The sequence below is a fragment of the Drosophila kikkawai genome, chromosome 2R (assembly GCF_030179895.1).
Source record: "Drosophila kikkawai strain 14028-0561.14 chromosome 2R, DkikHiC1v2, whole genome shotgun sequence".
Taxonomy (NCBI): domain Eukaryota; kingdom Metazoa; phylum Arthropoda; class Insecta; order Diptera; family Drosophilidae; genus Drosophila; species Drosophila kikkawai.
In genome coordinates, this window is record NC_091729.1 from 20993307 (window position 1) to 21017239 (window position 23933).

Here is a 23933-nt window from a genome sequence, read left to right on the forward strand (position 1 = left end):
ATATAGTACTTCTGATCTTGTCGGAGACACTGGCACTGGGCGCCACGGGAGCAAAGTAACCAGAACAGTCGGTTTCGGCGTAGTCCGAGTTGGAGTTCACCGAGTTCAGCGAGGCTGCACCAGGACGTAGACCTGTGGGTGGAGCACCTTCTCCGTTGGTGTACGACCACGGCGGGGTCGTTGTCGTCGTCGATGGTTGGTTCTGCTCCTGCTGGTGCTGCAGGGCCGTGTAGCGACGCGGCAGAGTGGGCGACTCAAAGCGGACGGGACGGAACTCCTTGCGGCCACTGAGCGCCGGCGACGGCTGCGGCGTCCACACGGGCTGAGCGGGTGGCGGCGGGGGCGGAGGTGTGGCCGAGGGGGCAGATGATTGATTTAGATCGCCGCTGGAACCATAAGGTGTCCACACGCCTGTCGAGAGGGGGCAGAGTTAGCTGAGGGTGAGCGGATAATGTGTGGGCGACAGTGGGGATCTGTATGGCAGACAGATGACATTTTCAGGGGCGCCGGCGAGTTCAGAGATTGAGTTTCTCCCCCTCCTGACGACATTTACACTTGTCAACAAATTCATGCTCGCTGGGCACTTAAAAACCACAGGTTCCCTCTAAAAAAAGCTTCTTGGGCAGTCAACAAACCGAATGCGAAGACAAATTGACAAACAAACATAGCGACGTAGAACAGCAATAATTAATACGACGGCGACCGAGGAAGCCGCCATTTGGCAGCCATTCAAAATTTGGCCAACACACAACGCACACACAAACACAAACCGATTGGGAGTGTAAGGCGCTGGGGATGAGTCATCCCATTTGGCGCATGTTTAGCATTCACAAAAATACAAACACACACAGAGAGATGGTATAAATTTATATTCCCGAACCGTTAAAGAACCCAGCGAGGTGTGTCTAAAAGGTTGATCAAAGGTGCTGCTGGGTTTTGTGATTATAAAAATATCAAAAAATTAACCTTAAACCCTATATAAATAAAGGATCTCTGGGATATTTTTCCTATACGTTTGAGGAAAAGGGAGAATATATAATTAAGACATTAAAAATGCCTTTAATAAAGGTCCTTGTATTGAATTCTGGATAACTATAATCGACTTTCTATATAAAAGGTTCCTTAAAATCTAAATATTTTAAATGAAATGTACTTGATAGAAATCACCTTAAATTGGTTTAAATTTCAGCTCAATTTATATGCAATTTATAACCGTTTTGCATAGTTCCCAAGACTGACAACTTATCTAACCATTTTATCAGCAGTTACCCACTTGAAATCTTGATATATCTCTGATTAATCAGAATAAATTGTCTTCAATTGTGGCAGCATAATTTCGCTAGTTGTTAAATAACCCGTGCGAGATGTCTATGCAAGTTTGCATTGGGTCTAGCCAAAATCTTTCATTCTACAGATTTATTTGCCACCTGTAAAAAAACGAAAGCCACAAAAACAAAACACTCGGTCACAGATATACTGGCCGCAGACGCTGCCAGAGATACAGATACAGATACAGCTGCAGATGTACAGATACAGATACAGATACAGCTAGCGATGCCCTAGGCGCACTGCCTTCGAGACATTGACACGTATTTCGATGGTTTTTGTTAGCGGATTTCTTTAGATTTTCACTGATGATGGCAGTGGAGAAGGGGCAGCTGTTAGAGGTGAGGGGACAAAACGGTAGTGGGTAGTGTAGGTGATGCTGCTGGTGTTCTCTGGTGTGGGCGTCGTTCGCTGACGTCTTTATTCAATCAGCACTTAATTGAATTATACAATCGAATCAAAAGGAAATTTCTCCTTGCAAATGTCAATCAAATCCGCACTGAGTCACACCGACACTATCTGATGGCTTTACCTAAGACAGCAGAGATATACCGCTGATGCAGATACGGATATGGGATACACGGATACGGGATTCAGTTACGGATTTCGAGAGCGTTTCTCTGATTGAGTTGCTGACTCCGCGCACGGCTCGAGGCGAACTGAATTTTGCGTGACTCGCCAGCGTCGAGCAGAGCTAAGAGCCCGGGAATGGGGATGGATTCGGACGCGGATTCAGATTCGGAATGGGAATGTGGAAGTGGAAGTGGGCACGGGGCTGGGACAAGACAAAAGGCCAAACACACCCATTTAGCTGTTGTTGTTGGCTGCTCCTCTGCCACACAGTCCCAGTCCCCAAATAGAAGATCAATTACAATTCTCGCTCGGAGCTAGCTCGGTGCTCGATCAACCGAAGACAGGGGCAAACTCGAGGGGGCAACGCCAATTATGCGTGCAATGCGAAATGGAACGGAAATGTGTGCGGCGGAGTACAGTGAACCTATTTAAAGAGCCAGAGCTACTAAAGTCACCCGAAAGTCACAACAAAAAGCAAGCCAACTCTTCGGCAAAGCCAGACAAACAAAAAGCAGAAACCCCAAAACAAAAAGCAAAAGCCAACACACAAAAGCACAAAATTCGATTGGTTTGGCTTGACTTGGCTTGGCACTTCCGGTGGCCACTACTGCACACTACACATACTACATATTGCTCTCTACTTTAGAACAAATCAAATGGAAAATTCGAAAATCCGTATCCGAATTCGCTTGGAAAAATGTTAATAGTGGCACTTGAGAGCGAACTGGCGAGACACACCCGCAAGGAGCGCCCGCAGTCGAGCAGAAGTCGCATTTCGCTGACTTTCGTTGTTCGAGGCAATTCATTTCAAATTTTATCGATTTGCGAATAAGAAAAAAAATTCAAAAAAACAACTAGGGGAGAGGTGAGCACACAGAAATAAAATATAAATAATTTAGAACTATAAAATGAGGGTTTAAAAAATTTAATTTCAAGAGGAACATAACTAATAGAAGTTTTTAAAAGCTAAACTAAACTAAATAAACCAAGACATCTCCCTAAAATGTAATTTGTTAAGTTTATATATCAAATAAATTTTATTTATAGTTAATTTTTATATTTATTTTCATTTATTCCTCCAAATTTTCTCTCTGTGTCCCTGCAATGAGGGAACTTTTTAATTTTAACTCTGGACACAGTTTTTGTAAAATGTTTTTCCAATACCGGAACCCATATACTACTACTCTCTGTGGCCTTGTAAAATTCACACACAATGTGTGTGTGTGGGGGAAAATAGTTCTGGAGGAGTGCCATGGTTGGGGGATCGATGCAACCTGTCACCGATGGAACAACGGGAGTTGGGACCCGGAGTTCCGAGACGGAGTGCGACCTGTCAGGGAAATGGGTGCGGCCGTGGCTCTGGCAAATTAAGAGCATTTCCTGAGTTGATTTATGTGGAATTTAAAGGGAGTGTGAGGTGGGGGAGGGAAAAAGAGGGAACTCCTCCGTTTGGAATTATTTATGGAGTGCATATTTGCGGTTCAGCCAGAATTGATTGGAAGTGCTCCAGTTGGAAGCCAATGGGATTAATGAAAGAGATCATCATTTCAGGTAATTTTTTGTGTTTTGGTCATAAATTGAAAAAGAAAACAGAATTCTATCAGTACCTGTGTAGAATATTTATTTTTATATTGTCCTTTAGCTGTTTTTATTAATAATTTTATAGTTTTAAAATCCTCTATGGTGAAATGGTTTTAATAATTAAGCCTCAAATGATATATTTGACATCATTAAAGGATTAGGTAGATTGCTTTACATATTTCTTTAACCTTAAATATAAATATAAAGTTTAAGTATTTCCTTGAAAAATAACAACAAAAACCTTATTGAATATTCCAGCTATTTGTACACAATTAGTAAATTCAAACATCTTTCATTCTTCATCTACTCATCGCAAAATTCTTTTCCAATTCCTATTATTAAGATCTCTTTTCAACAGATTGATAATCCCACCGATGGCAACGTCATCAAGCTAAATTAAATCGCTATCCCAATGGCCAGCAGGCGATTCGTTCAAGTTCAACTGAATTTATACCAAACTATAAATTATTTTCACTCACTAAAAGTCTTGAAATTTATATTTTCCATTCTTTGGCATAGGCAAAAAAAACCGACGAAGAAAAAAAGAAAACGAAAAAAAGTAGAAGGTGGTGGGTGGGGGTGGGGAAAATGTTAAAAATAACAACATACAAATTAATGCTTTAAATAAATGTGTAGGAGAGATTGAAATTTCCCAAAAGCCAAAGATAATGCCATCAGATGACGGCAATCAGGGAATGAAAGTTTTGATGGATTTGCGTACGCCCCCATCAGTCCTCAAAGGGGTTTTACGGCGATCTTGGCTTCTGGTGAATGGAAAATCTCGGCCAGAACAACATCAAATGTATGGCGATGGCGACATGGCCGAGGGAACCTCTCCGTGTTGATTCTATTTAGCTGGCATTTTTATTGGAGACTGTAAAAGGCGGCATGGCCGCGTGGGCGTCTAACACGAACGGGCCAGCGAACACAACAATTGAGAACATTGCAAATATTGTAATAAATATTCCATACTCTCCGCTAGGACTTTACGTCATTTTGTATATTTAGCCATGGCGCACCTCGTTCTCCAGCTTGGATTTTGGATTTTCCGAAATGATGCTTGCCTAAATCATGTGGAAATTTTGGTGTGTCTGTGCACAATTAGCGTGCGAACTAATGTGAAATATTTAAAATAAACAAAACGCCAAAGGCCAAATCAAGTTCAGTTGGCTAACGCAAAAAAAAAAAACGATCTATAAATACGGCCCATAAATTTGGAAATGAATAAGTCAGCGGAAAGGTGGAAAGTTGACTCTGTCGAAAGATCCACTCAACCTGCGCCGCTGACACTCGGCGAATCATCAAAAGACGGCCCGCTGAAAACGTCATGTTTTGCCATTTGTCACACTTGTCGTGGGCGGCGGCGGCTGCATCCGTGCATCCGCCAGATACTCGCACAATTTACCTGAGCCTGGCGGCGCGCGCGCCTTGAATTTCGGCGCAAACATTGCGGCGGTGGCCGTGCCTGGTGTGTGCTCTGCAAAAAATGGCACGGGACAAGATTTTGAGAATCAGATATGGACTATATTCGTCACTTAATTTGCACTTCACTTCACTGCACTCGGGGTGCATCTGTGGGATACGCGCGCGTATCTCGTATCTTTCACTGGGCGAGAACACAATCAAATTCGAGGAATACAAAATACAAAACACTCAACTAACCCTGCCCCATTTTAGCTGGTGAAAGAATATAGATGGAGACTACTTCGCTCTACTGTCTGTTTTCCAATTTTTTGTGGCTTCCGACTTCGGGCTGTTCTATATCTTTTTGCTATTCTATTTATTTCTCGCCTGCTGACGCGCCTTCGCGTTGCTCACACGACTTTAACACGACGACGACTACGAAACGGTTTGAATTTTCGGTCAGGTTGCTTGGACTTTCGTCTCGAAAACGTATTTCGGAGGCCCCCAAAAAAAAGCGAGAAGAACCCAGCCGAAAGAAAAATCTCAATTTGTGTGAGGCGAGCAACAAATTTGTTGAACGTCTCGCTGTTCTCGTTCTCCGATGAAAAATCCAAAAATTCATATATATATACATATGTATGTATATTCCTTCCCCCAGTTTCTTAGCCTAGTATAAACAACAGTCTTTTTTTTATGCTTTCGTAAACAGAGACCCAGGAGGAGAGGAAGCTGAGAAAGAGCCAAGAAGAGAGAGAGAAAGAGATCTTTCGACTCAAGTGGGTCGTAAATTATGGACCCACTGCAGATACAGATACAGATACGGATAGAGAAACAGATGTGTGTATTTGTAGACTCCGATTGTGGCAAGTGACCGCGAAGCCCTCACGTCGTATACGCAATATTAGGCTGAAACAACAAGTTCGATTTTCGCTGCCTACTTTTAGGCAGGTGTGCGAAATTCAACATGTATAAAAATGGCAGAGGGTTAAAAATAAACTTAACATAATTACAAGCACACATCGAGAGGGGTTAAGTGGGAGAGAGGAGTGTAAGGGGTTATCTCTGACACACACCATTCGCGTAGAGGAAGCCCTTGGCCAGCTGCAGTTCGCTGTCGATCTCCTTGAGCAGATCGCTCTCGGACCAGCTGCGTCTTTGGCGCTGCTGCTGCAGCTGCTGGGCGTTGAGCAGGAAGCGCGTCTGCTTGGGCGGGCGTGGTCGCAGCCGGACACCCATTCCACCCATTCCCGTTCCCGTTCCCGTTCCCCTGGACTCTGGAGGAGATGCGTCTGCCTCGGATGCGGTGGCTCTGTCTGAACGATAGCATTCGGTTAGATCTTAGGCATCGTCTCTGTTTGCTGCCTCACTCCTACACTACTGTCTGCATGCATAGTTGGAAGTTACACAGAGAAAAAAAGCTAATAAAATTATTTAGGAATCAATATATAGTAGAAATTACTAAGAAGTAGAGCCAATCTAATGTCAAAGAAGTCTTTTTATTTTTAAAAATTTATTATTAGAATTTAGAGGTTTGGTTTTATATTTTTCTCTCTGTGTTGCCGCTCTAGCTCAATTGCCCCCGATTCCGTAATTCTCATTTTAAACAAACGAATCGTCTGTCGGCCTGCACTCTGTGTCCATGCAATTGAATGGAATTAATTTAAAATTTCCGCATAATCGCAATTTCGCTTTCGCTCGGTCGGTCAGTCTCTTGTCTTATTCTTACTTTTCGTTCTCGTTTCTTAGCTTTTGATTGCAATAAGCCGAAGGGTTTGGGGTTTCGGGGGGATTTGGATTCGAATTGCGATGCCGCGGATGGGTTAAGCCGATTGCCAGGCCCCTAGGGGGCATTTGAGCACTCAGAGCCTCCATGGACTCAAGCAGAAGCTAGCGAATTACAAAGCCAAATGATGTCTTAAATTAACTTAAGCCTAGGATTAAGCAATTACTTAAATACAAAGCGTTGGCAAGCCATCAGACAGTTTGAAATTACTTTATTAATAAATTGTATAGTTCTCTTCAACAGTTAAAAATGTATTCCTGTCTGACAGCTTTCCCAGAATCTTCTTGTATTATCTTTTACACATAATTATGGATTAGTTTTCAAGCACATCGTAGTCTCTCTCTCGGGACAAATCACACAACTATAGTGGAAAATAGCATGCATAGTATATACAGGAATGCATTAACGTAAATATTCAAAAAACAAGTAAACAACTTTTGGTTAATCAAATAATTTCGTTTATTAAACATTAAACAACACTAAATATAATTCTCGTTTTCATTTTATTATGGCTATTGCTATTAAGATATTATCATTAATATTTTTTGGAACATTTAACAAGGTTTCACAAACAAAATTTTGGACAAAATCTTCAACTTTCATACATAGTTTATATATATATAAATATATATCATGAGCTGACTTTGGGGGCGTGGTGGGTATATGCGGCATGCAGCTGCCGGGAGGGACTGGGGTCAGGGTTTAGGGGAAAGCATTTAAAGCATTCGGTTTGTGGTTCAGCTGGCGGAGACTCAAGGGTTCTGCCTAGAAAGTGTTGGGTGCGGAGTGCCCGAAGTTACGCCAGTACTTGTCGAACTCTTCGAAGATTTTCGACCGGAAGGGCGAGCCGGCGAAGAACTCGTTCAGATCTCCACCGATCTTTCCCGCTTGGAAGCCGGCGGATTGATCTGTTTCTGTCCCGGGGACTGTGCTGCTCCTGGAGCCGGTTTCTGTGGCCTCGTCTGTGTGAAGGGAGCAATAGGATTTCGCGAGCAATGAACAATCGGAAGAGAGAGAGAGATAGAGATTTACAAAAGAGAGAGAGAGAGAGATAGGACAACACCAAGAGGCGACTGTATGGATGGGAGTGTGCTTGTGTGTGAGGAAGATGGCCAATCACCAATGAAGGGCAAAGAAATTGAAGGAGATTTGAAACCTGTCGAAAAGGTGTGAAAAAGTATGCTGTAAAAATTATAATTGCAGAAAGCATGGCATAAGGCACATTTAAGAGATTTCAAATCACAAGAGATTAGAAAATCACCCAAAGATTTAAATTTCCTGTACAAAATAAAATATAGCATACTCCTAGACACCTTATTAAAGTGATTTCAAAACTCCAGAAGTATCTAATGGTAGAACGAAACACAATTTTCAAGTAAATGTTTAACAAAAGAAGATTTTGCTAATAATTTGTACATGAATCGGATGTAATGAGCAACATCTTAGTTATAGTATATTACGTATTTTTTTTTTATAACAATTTCAAAAACTACCGTTCGAAATGTGGCTTAATGAGGGATCTGGGAGTAGGATAAAGGAACTGCGATCTAGCTGAACTTGTTCCAGGCTGTCAGCAGGGACAAACCCACTAGCAAAGCGGTGCCCAGGATGCTGCCAGCAGTGGTGCTGGATGATGGTTCAGGGGATGGATCATTTGGAGGCGGTGGAGGGGATTGTGCCGAGGATGGGATTGAGGATAGTGGGCTGGAGGAACCTTTTGAACCACAACCGGGATGGGAATCGGAGTCGGGCGATGAGCTGTTGTTACTGGTTAGTTCCAGAGGGATGTTATGACTCACGAGCCGTGCCGTTTGCGAGCGTTCCCGATAGTAGCGGCCCCGCTTTCCCCCGGAAAGCTGGCCGGGAAACTCACCCTGGACGGAAGGCGGCAGCCGCGACACCTTGTACGTCTTGACGATGCTCGTCTTCTTGCTGGCACTGCTGTGCGAGTTGTCCGTGGCCTCCTCTCGACGCTCCTGCTCCTCGTGGCGCTCCATCTGGCCTCCGTCAGGCAGCTGCTCGCTTGTGGAAAACTTGGCAAATTCCCGCAGGTGACGCGGCAGCTGGCGAAGATTGGCCTCCGCCTGGCCCTCGAGTATGCGCACTGGTGGCGCCTCCACATCGGACTCCGCCTGGGACTGAGAGTGCGGCTGGGGCTGGGATTCCGCCCCGCTTTCCCAGTCACTGTCTGCCGGCATGGACAGCTTGTGTCGCCGCTCCTTGACGCGGTCCAGAAACTCATCGCTTATGGTGGCCCTGTCCACGGCCGAGTGATCCTGCTCGTCCTCGATCTTGGAGATGCGTATGATCTTGTGCTGGCGCCTCTCCTCCCGCTCGGCCACCTTGTTCATCCACTCCTCGGCCATCTGCTGGCGGAAGACCTCATCCTCACTGAGGGTGGGCAGCTTGGCGGCAGGCCTGTAGCTCTCCCTCCTTTGTGGGGCCGGCAGCACCGGTGCCCGCTGCATTTCATCCATCAGGCGGCGACGCTCCTGCTGCAGTCGCTCCACCTCCAGCTTGAGCTCTTCCTCCTTGGACAGTATATACTTCAGCTGCTGCTCGTGCAGTTCCCTGGGCAGCGAGGCCCTTCTCTGCTGGCGATCGTAGGCGGGCGGCGGCACCTGCTGATGTTGTTGCAGCGGCGGCGGAGGTGGCGCTGGACTCACTCCCCTCCTGGATGTGGTGCTGATGTACCGCGGATTGGGATCCCGCTCGATCATGGAGTAGCAGCTGCCATAGTGGGGACGCTGCTGCTGCTGGGCCTGGTTCAGCATGGGGGCATGGGTCCTGCGGCCGCCGTAGGCATTGTAGCTATCGAAACTGTACTGGCTGGAGCTGCTCAGGTCATTGGTGCTGGCGGAGAGTCGCGGTGCCCGTATGCCATGCGCGGCTCTCTGATTGGGATTTTGGTTCTGGCGCTGATAGCAGATCTCCACCTCGCGGGCGAAAGGCCGGGCTATGTTCTCCGAATAGCCCAGATCGCTGGCGTACTGCGACCAGTCGTCCTGCGCCGCTGACGGGTGGCTGTAGTGACCCACTGTGGTGTGTGGACGCGGCGGTGGCTCGTTCAGGTTGCACAGAGACTCGGCGCGCCGGGAACGGGGCTCCAGCTCGATGGGTATCTCGCGGGTGTGCGGCGATGTGGCCTCCAGCTGGCGGGGCACCGAGGAAAGGCGCTCCTGCCGAGACCTAGCCGAGCGTTCAATCTCCTTCTCCAGCTCCTGCATGTGGGCATGCCGGCGCTGCTGCAGCTCGTCCAGCTTTTGCTGGCCCAACGAGGACCGGGTCAAGCCACTGAGATCGTAGAGCGAGGCGGATTTCTCCCGCCGCTCTCGCGTGGTCTGGAGCTCGGCATGCATCTGCTGCGAGAGCCGGTCGAAGTCCTTGAACACGCGGTCGTGATCCAAGCCGTTCTGCTGCTGCTGATCTCCTCCAATGGCATCCACGGCGGCCTTGGCACGCTGCCGAAATTCCTCATACGTACCGTTGCCACCGCCATTCTCTTTCGGCGGCTGGCTATTTTTACAATCTCCATCAATGAAGGTGCCGCCGTTTAATTTCGCCGCTGACATAATGGGCGGCGGGGGGATGGGTGGCGCGTTCGGCTGCTCTTGGGGCGGATCGCCCTCCTGCTGCTTTTCGTGACTGGAGCTGCTCACGTCGTACACCACCTGGCCGTTTTCCAGTCGCTTCTTGGACTCGTAGCTGCTGGTCTCGATGTTCGAGTAGCGCTTCGTCTGATTCTCGCGCTGACTGGTTGGTAGCTCGATGTTGGAGAATCGCTTGCGCTGCTCCTCAAAGATATCCTGCGCCTTGTGCTGCGGAAACATCTTGGCCAGCTCGCTCTCCATGCTGTCCAGCGTGGGGAACTTGCTGGATGAGGTGGCACTGGTGGAACTGGTCATGGTCTCGGCTGTTTTGGTGATGGTGCTGCTGCTCTGGCGGTGCTCTGCCGACTGCTGCTGCTGATGCTGTTCAATGGGATCAGCTGCTCGCCTTGGTTTATTTTTAAGCGATGACGATTCGCCAGTCGCCGCTGCGATCTTCTGTTTTGGCCCGCTTGCGTCATCTCTTTTAGCGTTTGGATGAGCACTAGCGTTCGCCTTGGCCGCCGTTTCGGCGCTCTTCACCGGCACCGGCGGCGGGGGCACCGGGGGCGGAGCAGCGTCCACATTCGAAGGCGACAGGCTCTTGCGCAACTCTCGCATCATGGCCGCCGTCTTGAGCATCTCGCTCTGCTGCTGCTCCTGCTGCTGCAGTTGTTCCTCCTCCCGAACTTGAGCCTTGCTCAGCTCATGGTAGCCGCGTCGCTCCACGAACTTTTGGTGGGCATCCAGCAAGTCATCCGGCTGTGTCTGGGCATCCAGCAGCTCCCTTTGGCCGGGCGAGAGGCATACCAGTAGCTGGGGATCCGATTGAGTGGGCAGACCCAGCCAGGCGGAGGAGGACTTGCCGGTCTCCGACTGTGAAAGCTGCAGCTCCTTGATGTGTGGCAGCTGGGGCATGGGGTAGGGCATTCTGGTCTGATCCGACTGATCTGATATGTTCTGGGCCACGGTGGCTAGCTCCTCCAGCACTTGCTCGCCATAGGGCATAGAAGCCAGCTGCTCGGTGCACAGCAGACGCAGCTTCTTGATGGCGTCTGTGTCCTGATCTGCAACGGAAAGCTCTGAGGGCTCTGGCTGGGGAATAGGCGTGGTCGTGGGCGTGGGCGTGGGCGTGGCGGGTGCAGGCTTCTGCCGGATGGGAGGAGTGGGTGGCTGGGTGCTGGGAAGCGGGGGACTGGCCAGATTGATGGCCGTGCACTGGCTGTGGGTGGTGCTGTCGGAGCAGTGCGAATCATTGGACTCCTGCCGCCGCAGCTGCTTTGGCAGCTGCATCGGCAGCTGCAGTGGCGTGAGGCTGGAGGTGGCACTAGTTGTGTACTGTGTACTGTGGGTGCTATCTAGGGGTGTAGCGGTGTATTGGTGTATAGCGGCGGGGGGCGGGGGAACCGGCGGCGGGGACGGCGATCGCGGCGTATCTTCACCTTGCTCCTGCTCGCGCCGCGTCATCTCGATCAACTCGCGCACTTTATCCATGTTGCGAACGAACTCCTCGCGCGTGGCCGCCAGCGCAGACGCTGCCCCGAAACTGGCCGACGATCCGCCAGATACATTTGTATCCGTATCTCTTGCCAACGGCTGCTCTCTCTCCGCTGGCACGGCCGTGGGCGTGGGCGTTGCGGCGAGTGTGTTAACAGGTGTGCTCTCGCGGCTCTCCGCCGCCTCTCTCTCGGTCTCCGTTTCCGTCTCCGCCTCTGTTTCCGCTTCCGTCTCGCTCCTGTCCGCCGTCGTGGTGCTGGTGCTGCTCATCTCGTCATCCGGTCGATGGATTAGCCGACTGGCATCGGTATCTAAGTCGACCAATGCCCGTTCCGCCAGGGCCGCCGCCTGCTCCAGCTCGAGTTCCATCAGATCGGAAACGCTGCTCGAGGCCGAGGAGCTGAGGTAAATCAGCTCGGCATCCTCGGACTGCGGCGACAAGGTGCTCTGCAGGCGGGAGCAGCTCTCCAGGTCGCTGGGCTCTTCAAGGAACTTGGTCTCCAGCTTGAGTGGCACTGGGGCCTCCTCACGCCGCTTGTGACGGCGGCTAAAGTCCAACTGGCTCTTGGGAAAGGTCTCGTTGAGCTTGGGCGTGCGATTCCCCGCCTGATCGCTTCCTCCAGAGGAGGAGGCTAAAGAAGCAGCGGAATTCCTGAACTGCGTCTCGCCATTCTCCTCCAGGATGCTGTCCAGGTAGCGAGGATTTAGCAGCTGCGGCAGAAAGTGCGACTCCAATGCGTTCCTCTTCTGGGCGCGCTTCTGACGCAGCTGCTCCTGCTGCTCCACTCGGCTGCTGGACGGCAGCTGTGGATCCGACGGGGAACGCTCCGGCCCCAAGACTCCAGCTCCAACTATTGAACCCTCCGACTCGGAGTCCACTTCGCAAACGAGCGGCGACTGCAGCGAGTTAAACTCACCGGAACTGCAATCGCTGTTTAGCTCCAGCTCCTGGATCTGTACGTCGCGGGCAAACCGTGAGAACTGCCCTCCACTGGACACATTCTTGGGTGACTCTACCAGGTAGCGAGGCGGAGGGGAGAGTGTGCCCAGCAGAGAGCCAGGAGTGCTGCTAATCTCCTCAATGGTGGGTTTACCTTTGCGGTTACGCTCTTCCTCGTCGGTCTCGAGGCGGATCTGATGGATTATCACCTTGGAGGTGTGCTGGGATTTCTGGGGAGAAGGAGTAGCCTCTGGCTCTGGGATAATCCTTTGCTGATTCTCCTCAAACTGGACTTGTTTCAGGATTTTTTCTATGACTTGTGGAGGGGCTTCTGGTTGTTGTTTTTCTGAATTCTCCTTTGCAGAATTTAATTCTGTTTGAGTTTCGGTTTCTTCCTGATCCTTAAGATTTTGTGCTTTATCATTTAGATTTTGTGCTTTATCCTCTGATTTCTGCTGCTCTTGTACTTCAAGTTTGACTTGTGAGTCTTCTTTAGTTGGTTTCTCTTCGGGTTTCTGATGATCTTCCACCAGAGCCACATGCTGCTTATGTGCATTTTCCACAAATTCCATGGCTTTTTGCAGTTGCAGGACATACTGCTCGGGTTCCTTTGGTTCTGGTTGCTCCTTGTTAGGTAATTCCTTTGCAGATACTTCATTTTCTTCAGTTTCCTTTGGACTAGGGTTAATCTCTAGAGGTTCCTGAGGAACTTGCTCAGTTAATGCCTCTTCTTGTGGCTGCTCCTTGACCTCCACTTTCTCTTCTTTTGGTGCAACCACCTCTTGTTGGATCTCAGCCTTGCCATCTACCTTGTCCTCCTCCCTCACTATCCGGTGCACTATGACCTTGGCCTGACGTGGACTGCCGGGTGGCCTTCTTATTATTGTGGGGCCTGGTCGCACCTGCTCTTCAACCTTTCCATCATTCGCTCGCTTGGCGGACTTCTCCTTCTGATGCTTTGAGTTCTTGGCACCCATTTCCACGGCTAGATCTTCCTCTTCTTGGATGAGTGTGGCTGGTTCCACCAAATTTTCCTCGTTTACGTCGCTTTCCCCGTTTCCCTTGCTGTCTTGGCTCTTCACCAGAATGTTCGTCACATCTTCACCATGGCTGCTATTATTATGACTTTCTGCTGGCCCATTTGAAACGGTGCCAGAATTTCCATTATCATTATCTGTCGAGGACGAAACTGCTATCTCTGGGTGAGAGTCCTGCTGCTGCTCCTCCTCCCCTACCTCCAACTGCTCCTGGCTGGGATTTTGAGCTTGATTTTGGTTTTGATTTTGATTTCGATTGCGTTTGTTGCGATTTCGATTGCGATTGCGATTGCGGTTATTGGGCATCGTCTATGTCACAGTGCCTCGATTTAAAGCCAATGCAGTTGCAGTGCAAGATTTGTGTAGATTTTTGTAGATTTGTGTAGATTTGTGTGCGTGTCTCGTGTCTTTTGGTCGGTTTGAATCTGTGTAGAACTAAGATGTGTTTCGTTTTTCGTTTGTCGTTTATTGGCAGTGCCCTCTGTGTGTGTCACTCGTCGCCAGAAACTCAAGCAGAACTGAACGGAGAACCGAGAGTCGCGGAGAACCGCCGCCGGCATTTAGCTTACGACGACGACGACGACGACAACAGCCGGCAAAAACCGCAGAGAAAAAAAAAATACAAATAAATGAAATAAAGAAACGGAAAGAGCACTGCGAGCGGAAAATCATATTATATGTGTTGGATACATCTCTCTGCCCACCGCCCGTCGCCTGGCACGCGTCCGAAATCGTTATGTTTTCGCGCCTTTGTCTCTGATTTTGCCTTTGAATCGTTTTGGGCCAAATTAAATTGCGTTTCCCCCAGAAAACCACAAACTGAATTAGTGAACTTTCGCTCTCGTTCGGCGCACGACGAAAAGAAGCACAGAAAATCGGATCGCGTTTCCCGCTCCTCGTGGCGCTGGCGGCTGACGGACAAGGAATGGGCCATGGGCCTCCACGATCTCAGCCGGGAGCCAGCTCCCCAATCGCCCACACTCGCACACCACACACACACTCGAGAAATTCAGATGCACAGAGGCACGTATTTGAAAATATACACACAAAAAACAAATCGGGAATTCATAATGATGCTCATTTTCAAAATACACAGAGAGAGAGGAGAGAGTACAAAACAGAATGCAGGGTATTCCCAAGAGTTGGAGATCCCCGAAAGAAACAACCATATAACTTCTAGGTCAATGCAATTTCCAAAAGCCAAACAAACCCATAAATCCAAATAAAAAGAAACGAAATAAAGCAAAACGAAAACGAAAATTCTCGCTTCGAAAATATGTATCTTTGGCGCATCCATAAATATAAGAAAATGTTTTTGGAACACGTTCATAATTTGTTTGCGGAATTTAAGCCAAAGAATGAATAGATGCTCGTTTAAATGCCCGAAAATATCATTTGAAAAATGTCACAGAAACATTTCTGAGTTGGAAAAAGGCTTGTGTTTCACTTGATAAATGTTTTCGTGAAGGGAACTAAATTTTATTTATCTCTAATTCGTATGATCTCATATCTGAATAATTTGATTTTAACTAGATCTGGCTTGCAATATGCCCAAATAGTTTTGATGCAGGGCATCGAGGAAGAGAACTCAATACGGAAATAGTTTGCCACAGTTCGAGTCGAGTGTGAGTGTCTGTGTGTATCTGATGAGTCTGTGCTGTGTATCTATATACAACTTAGGCATTTTCAAGATATTTTTCGTGCGTAATTTCTTTTGATTTTTGTGGTCGCAAGTCTCTGCTCCGTACTCTTGAATAATTGAAGCAGCAAACGTATATATATAGAGCGTATGGATCATCCCAGTGGGCCATGCGGTTAGTAGTATGCCGCTTTTATTTTTAAAGGTACTTAATGGCTTTCAATTTCTCTTGTCTGGCCAGCAGCAGCACCAGCCTCATCATCCTCAGCCTCCATTAAGAAGTATAGTGATTCCCGAGGGTCTGTGTCTGAGGTGCCAGTCTGGTCTGGCCCCACACCAAACTGGGTTACTTTGCCCGGGGATTATGCAATCGCCAGTTTCTGCACAGTGTGACAGACTGCATAGCCCCAGGGGGATCCCAATTAGGAGGACAGGCCGACTACTAAACCGGTCACTTCCCCTCAAAACACAACGGAACCCACACTCAATTGGTTTCGGCTTCCGTTCGGATCGTTTGGGCCTCGTTTTGCTTGCTGACGTAGTAGCTGCTATCTGTAGAGTGGCTTCTATTTCTCCGTGCTTCTTGCTTTATAAAATCAACAAACAGAAATCGATTTCTTCGCTTTATTTGCTGTAGAACACCGCGCACATTTCAGTTATCTTTTCTGGGCTATCGGTGATACATTTTGCATTTCTGATAAAGAAATATGGGGCGTTTTGCGAAAAAAAAAACGAGACTGTCGAATGCAGTGTAGGTTCTTGGGAAATTAAATATGCCAAGGAATTTGTGTTACAAAGTAAACTCTAAAGTGATCAAAAGAAGTCTTTCATTAAGAGTTCAGACAACTATTCTTAGAAGACTTTGTAGTAAGAAATAGATCTCATTTATTCTTAAATGTTTTAATTTTATTTTAAAAATATTTTTAAGAGGTTTTTGATTTAGATTTTATAAAATTCTTTAAAAAGATTGTGCAAATACCAAAATAAAAACATATAAACAAAATTTTGTTTACTTATTTATAGCCAGATCAAGCAAAATATACATTCTTCTTCCGGTTTGCTGAGCAAAAATAAATATTTAAAAGTCTTAAATAGACTATACTTTGGTTCTAAGAGATCTTAAATAGTTGCAACTGTTAATACCCTTTAAATTATTATAAAAAAGAGTTCACTTCAAGCTTCTAATTTAATATAATTAATAGAAATCAGCTTCTAATTTAATTACAAATCAATAACCATACAACCCCTAGATCATTAATTTATTGTTGAATAGTTTAAGTGATTGTAATTAATGAATTCCTGATTTAATAAATCAATTCCACATTTCTCCTTTCTTATGATTTGATTAGCCTCTTGAACTTTTCCTTTCACCACTTTCAGAATTCGTTGACCAGCAATTTTCTTTCCCAATCCCCCTGAACAATGTTGGCTTTTTGGCCACACACTCTTGCCATTCACTCAGCATTCACTATTTGTCACTTGGACTTAAGTTTTCAGAGTATTTCGAGTATGTTTGTTGGCTTTGCACTTAGGCCTTCTTGTTTCTCGAGATACATTTATGCGCTCAAAGAGCAAGATACATTCGAGCAGAGAGCAAGATACAAAGATACAAAGATACAGATATATATACGTATATATACGTTAAACATATGTGCTCTTTGCTGCCTTGTTGTTATTGTTATGGCTGCTAATTAGCATAGATTTTTGAGAGTCTTGGTGCCTGTCATGTTTACGCTTTGCTTTTTTTTTTCGTTCTTTATATTTATTCGTAGCGTTTTGTTCTCCCATAACGAGCTGGGCACATGTCTGTTTTCCTCTCTCTCCCCACTTATTGTTTGTTTGCCTTTTACACAACACACACACACAACACACACACGCAGAGTTAACACAAACAATGTGCTTAGTAAATTAATTTATGAAGCCACCCACCAAAGGCAACCGCAACAACAAGTACATCGAACCCTCTCCGAACTGACGTCACGTTCTTACAATTTAATTCCCAATTAATCGCAAATCGTCGGCATCGGCGAAAACCGTTGCATCAAAGGCCGCGAACGTGAGCCAACTGAATTAAAAAGTGCAGTTGCCGCCGAAGACCCCCGCCGCCACTGTCTGCGGGGCGGTGCACAGTGGGCCACATATAACGTATACGCCGTGTTGCCTGTGTCGGCCTGTCTTATCTGCCTGCTGAATATTCTAAAAATCGAATAATGATCTCAGACTCGCATCCAAGTGGCAAAGTTTGCGCGTAATTGCCAACGTTTTCGTTAATAACAGTAGTCGTCGTCGGTCGGTGGTAGTAAACAAACACATCAACTTTGGCCTATTGCGTCAGTTTTCGCCGGTTTTTCCTTGACGTTTTCCCGCTGCTTTTCCCGAAGTTAACACACACACAAAGAGGGAGTTGGGGGTGCAAGAACGAAAAAAGAAAAACGAAACACACCAACACAAGCACAAACACTTGACGCTATTTATATATATATTCAGCGAAATCAATCGGCGACTCGGAAACCACAACTGGCTGGGTATATCACTACAGTTCCGAAACCGAGTCTTGTGTAGTGCAGTGTAATTTCCGATAGCTATAGCCACACCATATAGCTCTCGCTCGATCGCCGCACAACGTCAAAGTCGAAGTTCTAATGTCAAACTGAAGCCGAAGCTTTCAAAGCTTCCGCAAACACCTGGAAATACGACAAAAAACGCTTCGCAGATAAGTTTCTACCGAAGAGTTTAACCCTTTATATTCATTCTGGGGTTTTATTAATTAGTTTATAAATTTATTAGTTCAAGAAAGGTAATTTTTTAACTATTCTGCTTTAATTTGTTCTTTAAAATTTAATGGGGGAAAGTTGGAATATTAAATTTAACAAGGTTTTAGACTTCGATTCATTATTTATTTCATTGTGGTCTTTTTTTATATAGTTTATAAATTTATTGGCTAAAGAAAACTAATTTCTTAAGTTTTTAACTTTAATTTATTTGGTTGAAATATTTTTAAATATTTTTAAAAATACAAGTATACAAAACTTTAGGTTTTAATTTAAGGGGAACATTTTTATATATTTAAAAATATCTTTTTAAATCTCAGTTAAGGCATTTTTAGTATAATATAAGATGGTAAATGTTGCAAGATAATGTATTATATTTAATATAATTTTTGAAAACATTTAAATTCACCAGAAACCAAATGTCTGCAGCCTTCAAAGTCTTTTATTTATTGACTTGAACTTTTTCGATTTAAAATTCCCAAATCCCCCATATTCTCAACACCCAAAGGGTTAAGTTAACCTTAACTGATTGCTTTTCCTCTCGCTCCGTTCCTCAAGCCGTCCCTGTTGCTCATTGGAATCGATTCTAAATCGTTTGCCGACAGCCGCTGATTTGCTGGGCGCTTGGTAGCGCGCATTAGAAATGTTTTGGCACAGGGCCAACCCATTGACAGCTGGAAGCAGCTTTCGATTTCTGGAATAAACACTGGCAACTTTCGCAGCAATTAGGAGCGTAATTCTGGTTTGCTAAACGTATATATTTTTTGTGGTTGTATTGCCATGAAATCATAAGCGAAATATAAACTCACTTGAGCTTGATTAGGTGGGAAAGTTGGGGTCGAACTTGTTTTTTGCCACAGGTATGCCACTTTCGAGGGAATGCAAATTGGTAACAACACCAAGGGGGTCTTGATTTGAGTGCTAAAAAGTTAAGTTCCTATTTTACTATTTACATTCAGGAATTTGAATGCAACTAAGGTGATGAAAGAGGAGAGTATTTCAGGGATTTCTTTGTATCTGGTGTATCTTTTGGTTTAGTTTCCCTTCCTAGACATATTTTATCACACTTTTTATTAACCTTTGGTTCTCCTCCTCCTTGCCAGTTTTCACTGTACTATAATCTCCGATTTCAGTTAGTTTTATCATGATGTTTACTTATCGTACAACATAGGCGAACACAAATCAAAGAGCGATAAGACCACAACATTTTGCACAGCAAACTCTTAAATGTTTATCAATATTTATACAAGCATTTCCTCGCTGATTTATTTGCGAACTTGAAACGAATCATTAAAGCACAGTTATATAAGCTAAAGTCATTTTTTTTTTAGCACAAATAACAAATTCACGTTAATTGCATTGTCAAAAATTCTGTGGTTTTTGTTGCTGTCTTTTTTCTGTTGTTTGTATTTCAGCTGTTGAATCACAATTCAATACTGAAATTCTGTGTTGTTATTTGTCGTTTTCACAAACACACACAAAATTCTTATTGCCAAAATGCCAGCCTTGTGTCAGCTGAGCGGCGGCAAAACAACTTTATAGATACGTACGGAATTATCATAATGAAATAATGGCCAAGCGACACAATGGTCACCGGTTTTTGGAAAGGTTCGGTCGAAGCCGAACTGCGGGGGCGCTGCCAGAAAGGAAAACCCGACGCCGACGATGCCATTAGCAGCTTCGATTAAGCCGAACTTTGCCAGGTAAATAAATATTAGACTAAATTATCCAAAAATGGTTTATACCAGCGGAGAGGCTTTTAGTGATTTTATGGCTTCTTAACTGTATATTCTTTATATGGTATTTTTATTGTTCTTTTAGTTTGTCACATATTTAATCGGTGAACAAATGGTATTTGTTAACAAATAAATTATCATAGACATGGGTAAATAATGTATTATTTATAAAGTGTGTACAGGGGTATGTTTTGATTGTATTTTCTTTATTTTTTAAGCAAAGGAAAATAATATTAAATACAACCGAGAAAATTCCTTAGTAATTTCAATAGAATTTAAATGAAATAATATTCAAAAGAATTAAATTTATTTATATTGCTTGCTTTATATAAATTATATTGATTATTTATATTTTCATTATTTGTTAAATAAAATAACATATCAAGCAATATTCTAATAATAATTTTTAATATTTCAGCAATATTTTTTAACTTAAAAATCGACTAAAATTAATTAAAAATTTAACACATTTCTCAGCCACCTTTAAAGCTCAAAAATACAATTCCATTCCTATAATCCAAGACCTTTCTAACCGCAACAATCGATGGCAATCACTCATTTATGCTTCATGCCTAATTAATGTGACAAAAGGCCATTAAAACTGATACCCGGACAAACAAATTGAGTAGCCGCCGTGGTGGCTATACCCTCCCGGATAATTTCCCATAGGTAACCAGAAACCGCAATAATGCCAACCCAAAAATCCATAACTCTGAGTCGGCGGCTCCCCCTCCCCTTCGATGATTGAGGAGCCAATGACCGCACTACATTGACTCACTCACTGACAAACCGATGACGATTATTTCATCAAGTTCTATACAACATTATATAGGGAATGGTCTTGGGACAAAGAACAGCTGGTGCTTAAAAATTTAGAGGACACTGTTAACTAGGTCGCCTTTCTTTTATAATCGATTGAAGTAAACAAAGAGCTTGTCACTTTGAAAAAGTTCTTATTGTCGATTCGAGATTAAATATACACCAGGGAAAGTAGTGAGGGGGGCACTTTAAGTGTTCAAAGAATAAGTAAATTGTAAAGGGGTTTACCCTTAAAAGAGTTATGGATTGAAAGAAAACTCTGCTACAAGAGTTTAACATCTAAAATGTTATTAAAAACATTCAAAACATTTAAAAAATAAACTTGAAAAGGCTGTGAAAAAGGGAACAAATTTTTAATAATAAAGACTAGAATTTCCGGGAATTTAAAACATTAAAGTTTTGAAATTTCGCTGATATGACCAAGTAATAATTGTTATAATGAATTTAAACCCAATGATCTCAGCATTTTATGTAATTAAAATAATATTTTTAGCAATAATCAAGACCAGAATTTCCGGGAATTTCGGGTAAAAAGGCTGTAAATTCGCTGATATGACCAAGTAATAATATTTTTTGTCAAGTTATTTAAATGAATGCCTTTATATTGAATTATTTATTTGAATAATTTTAGTATTTCCCCAGCGTCGTAATTAGAATCAAACCCTCTCCCTCTTTTAGTGTCTATTTGGTAAACTTTTTAAATATTTTAAAGATTTAAATGTAATTAAAATAATATTTTTGGCAATAATCAACCAGAATTTCCAGGAATTTCAGACATTAAAGCTTTGAAATTTCACTGATATGACCAAGTAATAATTGTTCTTGGCAATGAATTTTAATTTAATGATCTCACAGACATGTAAGAGCATTCGCAGCCTGTCTTTATGTTATTTTGATTAATTTTAGTATTTCCCGAGCGTAGCAATCAGACTCAGGCCCTCTCCCTCTTTTAGTGTCTTTATTTTTTTTCGCTTTTAGCAATTGACAATAACCCTGTTTGCCAGCCAAAAAAACACAAAACTCGCACAAATACGCTCGCAAAAAAACCTATAAAAAATAAAAACAAAAACTTTTGAGTTTTCGCCCAGCTGAGGCTTATCAAAAAAAAAAAATTGTGTGTGTGGAACGGTAAACAAAAGCAGAATAAATAATAGTACATAGAGAGGGTACGCTATTTGCCAAAGCTTTCTTTCTTTTCAGCGATAGAAGAATGCCGAATATATAAAAATAAAAAATTATAATTAATCATGAACGGAGCTGGGGAGCTAGGAGTGCCGGTGGCCAATTGAATTATGAATTCAACCCGACGACCCACTGGGTTGAAATTAATTTCTATAAAATATAATGCCACAATTAAATCAAACTGAAATTCCGGGACATATTCCGGCTTCATTTGCATGCACACACAACACACACACACACAAGTAAGCTTCTATATAACATATATAACATTAACATCCGGTCATTAGCGACTTAATTGAACTATGACCAACAGAGGAAAAAGGGTTGCACTGTATAATTTAAAACGAATTAAAATCACATATGGGGGAGATCTATATGTCTATAGTTAGCTATATATTCGGTTATATAGTATTATTATCAATCCAAATTCGGTCTGCATTTGCCTATCAGCTGAATTTCAATTTGGAAACCGATAATCAAAGGCCAAAAACGTTTGATTTAAATACGTAATGAAGCCATGAGGCCAGTCACTGTCTGGGCATTATTTGTGGAAGTTGAAATTCTGGGCCGACACCCGCTTAACCCACTGACACATAAAAAGGGCGCCAAACTCAACCTCTGAACAAGTCGAATAAAAGGGGGGTAAGTTAAGCTAAGGTAAGGTAGTAACTTTTCAGGTAACTCACTTTGCTAGCCAAATTGCGATTTTTTATTATTATTATTATTATAGTTGCTGCTAAAACATTTCACGGTTTATCTTTTAGCCACTGAACTTGAGCAATCGCCCGCGAATAATACTCGAAAAACTCGCGCAGAACTATCTTTCGCACATATATAGATAGATTTTCGCTCGCGACAACTTGACTTGGCAAAACTTCTATAGTAACTAAATCGCTCGGGGAATACGGACGGTGGACGGTATCGTATAACACAAACAAACCCACGAATGCCAAAGCCAAAAGCAACAACAAAAGCCACTAAAAAAACCGAAAGCAAAAGCAAAAGCACGCCAGCAGCAGCAGCAGCAGCAGAGCAGCAGCAGAGCAGCAGCAGCAGAAGAAGAGCAGAGAGCAAGAGTCGCCTTCGCCTGTTGATTAGTGACTTGTTGCTGCCTCTGTTAGCAGCGCTGCTTTACGCTCTGCCTGCGTCTGCTTCGGCGTCGACTTCAGCGTCGAGTGGTGGGTGAGGACTGCGGACTGAGGACGGGGCTCTCCGTCGTTCATTGTAGTTGTAGCCGGCTTAGAGCCGTGACTTGTTGATGTTTTGCCATTGCAATACCCTGCAATCGAGGGAGGTCTTGGGGTATGCTCAGTCACAAGAGAGTAAAGCAATACAGGAGAGAAGCAAAAACAAAGAAATTCATTCATAAAATGCTAAAGGAAGTGTAGAAGAGAGGGTGAAACAATATGTAATGATAATATAGATATAGGTTTAGTTAACGTCTGTATTCTGTATAAAAAATATTGCAGAAAATAATCTACGAGCTTTAGATAATATTTCTTTGAGCTTAATCTTTATGCCAATTCTCTACCTAAATCCTTTTTAATGTAAAATATATTGCATTAGATAAAAATAATGAACATAATTTATATTTTTTGTAGCTTCATCAGTAATTTTACCTTGATTAATAACAATTATTACGTTTAATCAAAATTTTATATAATAAATAACTATTATATTATACCAATTACAGGGTACAAGCCCAGTTCCTACACTTCCTACCCTTCGTACTTGTCGCTTGCTTTTCTCCCTATTTGCGTTCTGCGTTCGGCGAGCACGAACCACAGATCCGATATTTTTCAAATTTGTATGCATAAATTCACACACAAATGCACAGCGAGGGTCGGCGGGGGTCAGTGTGTGTTGTGTTGTGCGAGTGTGGAGAGAGAGAGAGGTGGGGGTGTTCTGGCTAAATGGGTAGGGGCTGTGCAGGAAAAGGGGGCGAAGGCGAGAGGCTTGGCCAGCAAACAGAACAAAAGAATCCAATCATTGTCAGTGCATTGTGCCGCAGCATGTGCGCATCTGGTTTAGGGCAGAAGCTGGATCCGGAGCTGCAGC

At 44.2% G+C, this 23933-nt stretch overlaps 1 protein-coding gene across 21 annotated transcripts in view; it reads right to left on the reverse strand.

The window, feature by feature from the left end:
* The window catches only part of CAP (Cbl-associated protein), a 30577-nt gene extending 14332 nt beyond the window's left edge, over positions 1-16245 (reverse strand). For 3 of the 21 annotated variants that reach the window (XM_017181600.3, XM_017181602.3, XM_017181598.3), the window contains exons 1-2: positions 8541-14912; positions 5958-6197 (exon numbers count right to left, since the gene is read on the reverse strand). In XM_017181600.3, the coding sequence (XP_017037089.1) occupies positions 5958-6197; positions 8541-14034 (5734 nt within the window). In that variant the 5' untranslated portion in view covers positions 14035-14912. Of the gene's footprint in view, positions 1-9; positions 412-4885; positions 4958-5142; positions 5328-5957; positions 6198-7102; positions 7630-8219 lie in introns of those variants that run through there. The other 18 variants (XM_070284525.1, XM_070284524.1, XM_017181608.3 and 15 more) reach the window with 13 other exon arrangements.
* Between the last annotated feature and the right edge of the window lie 7688 nt (positions 16246-23933).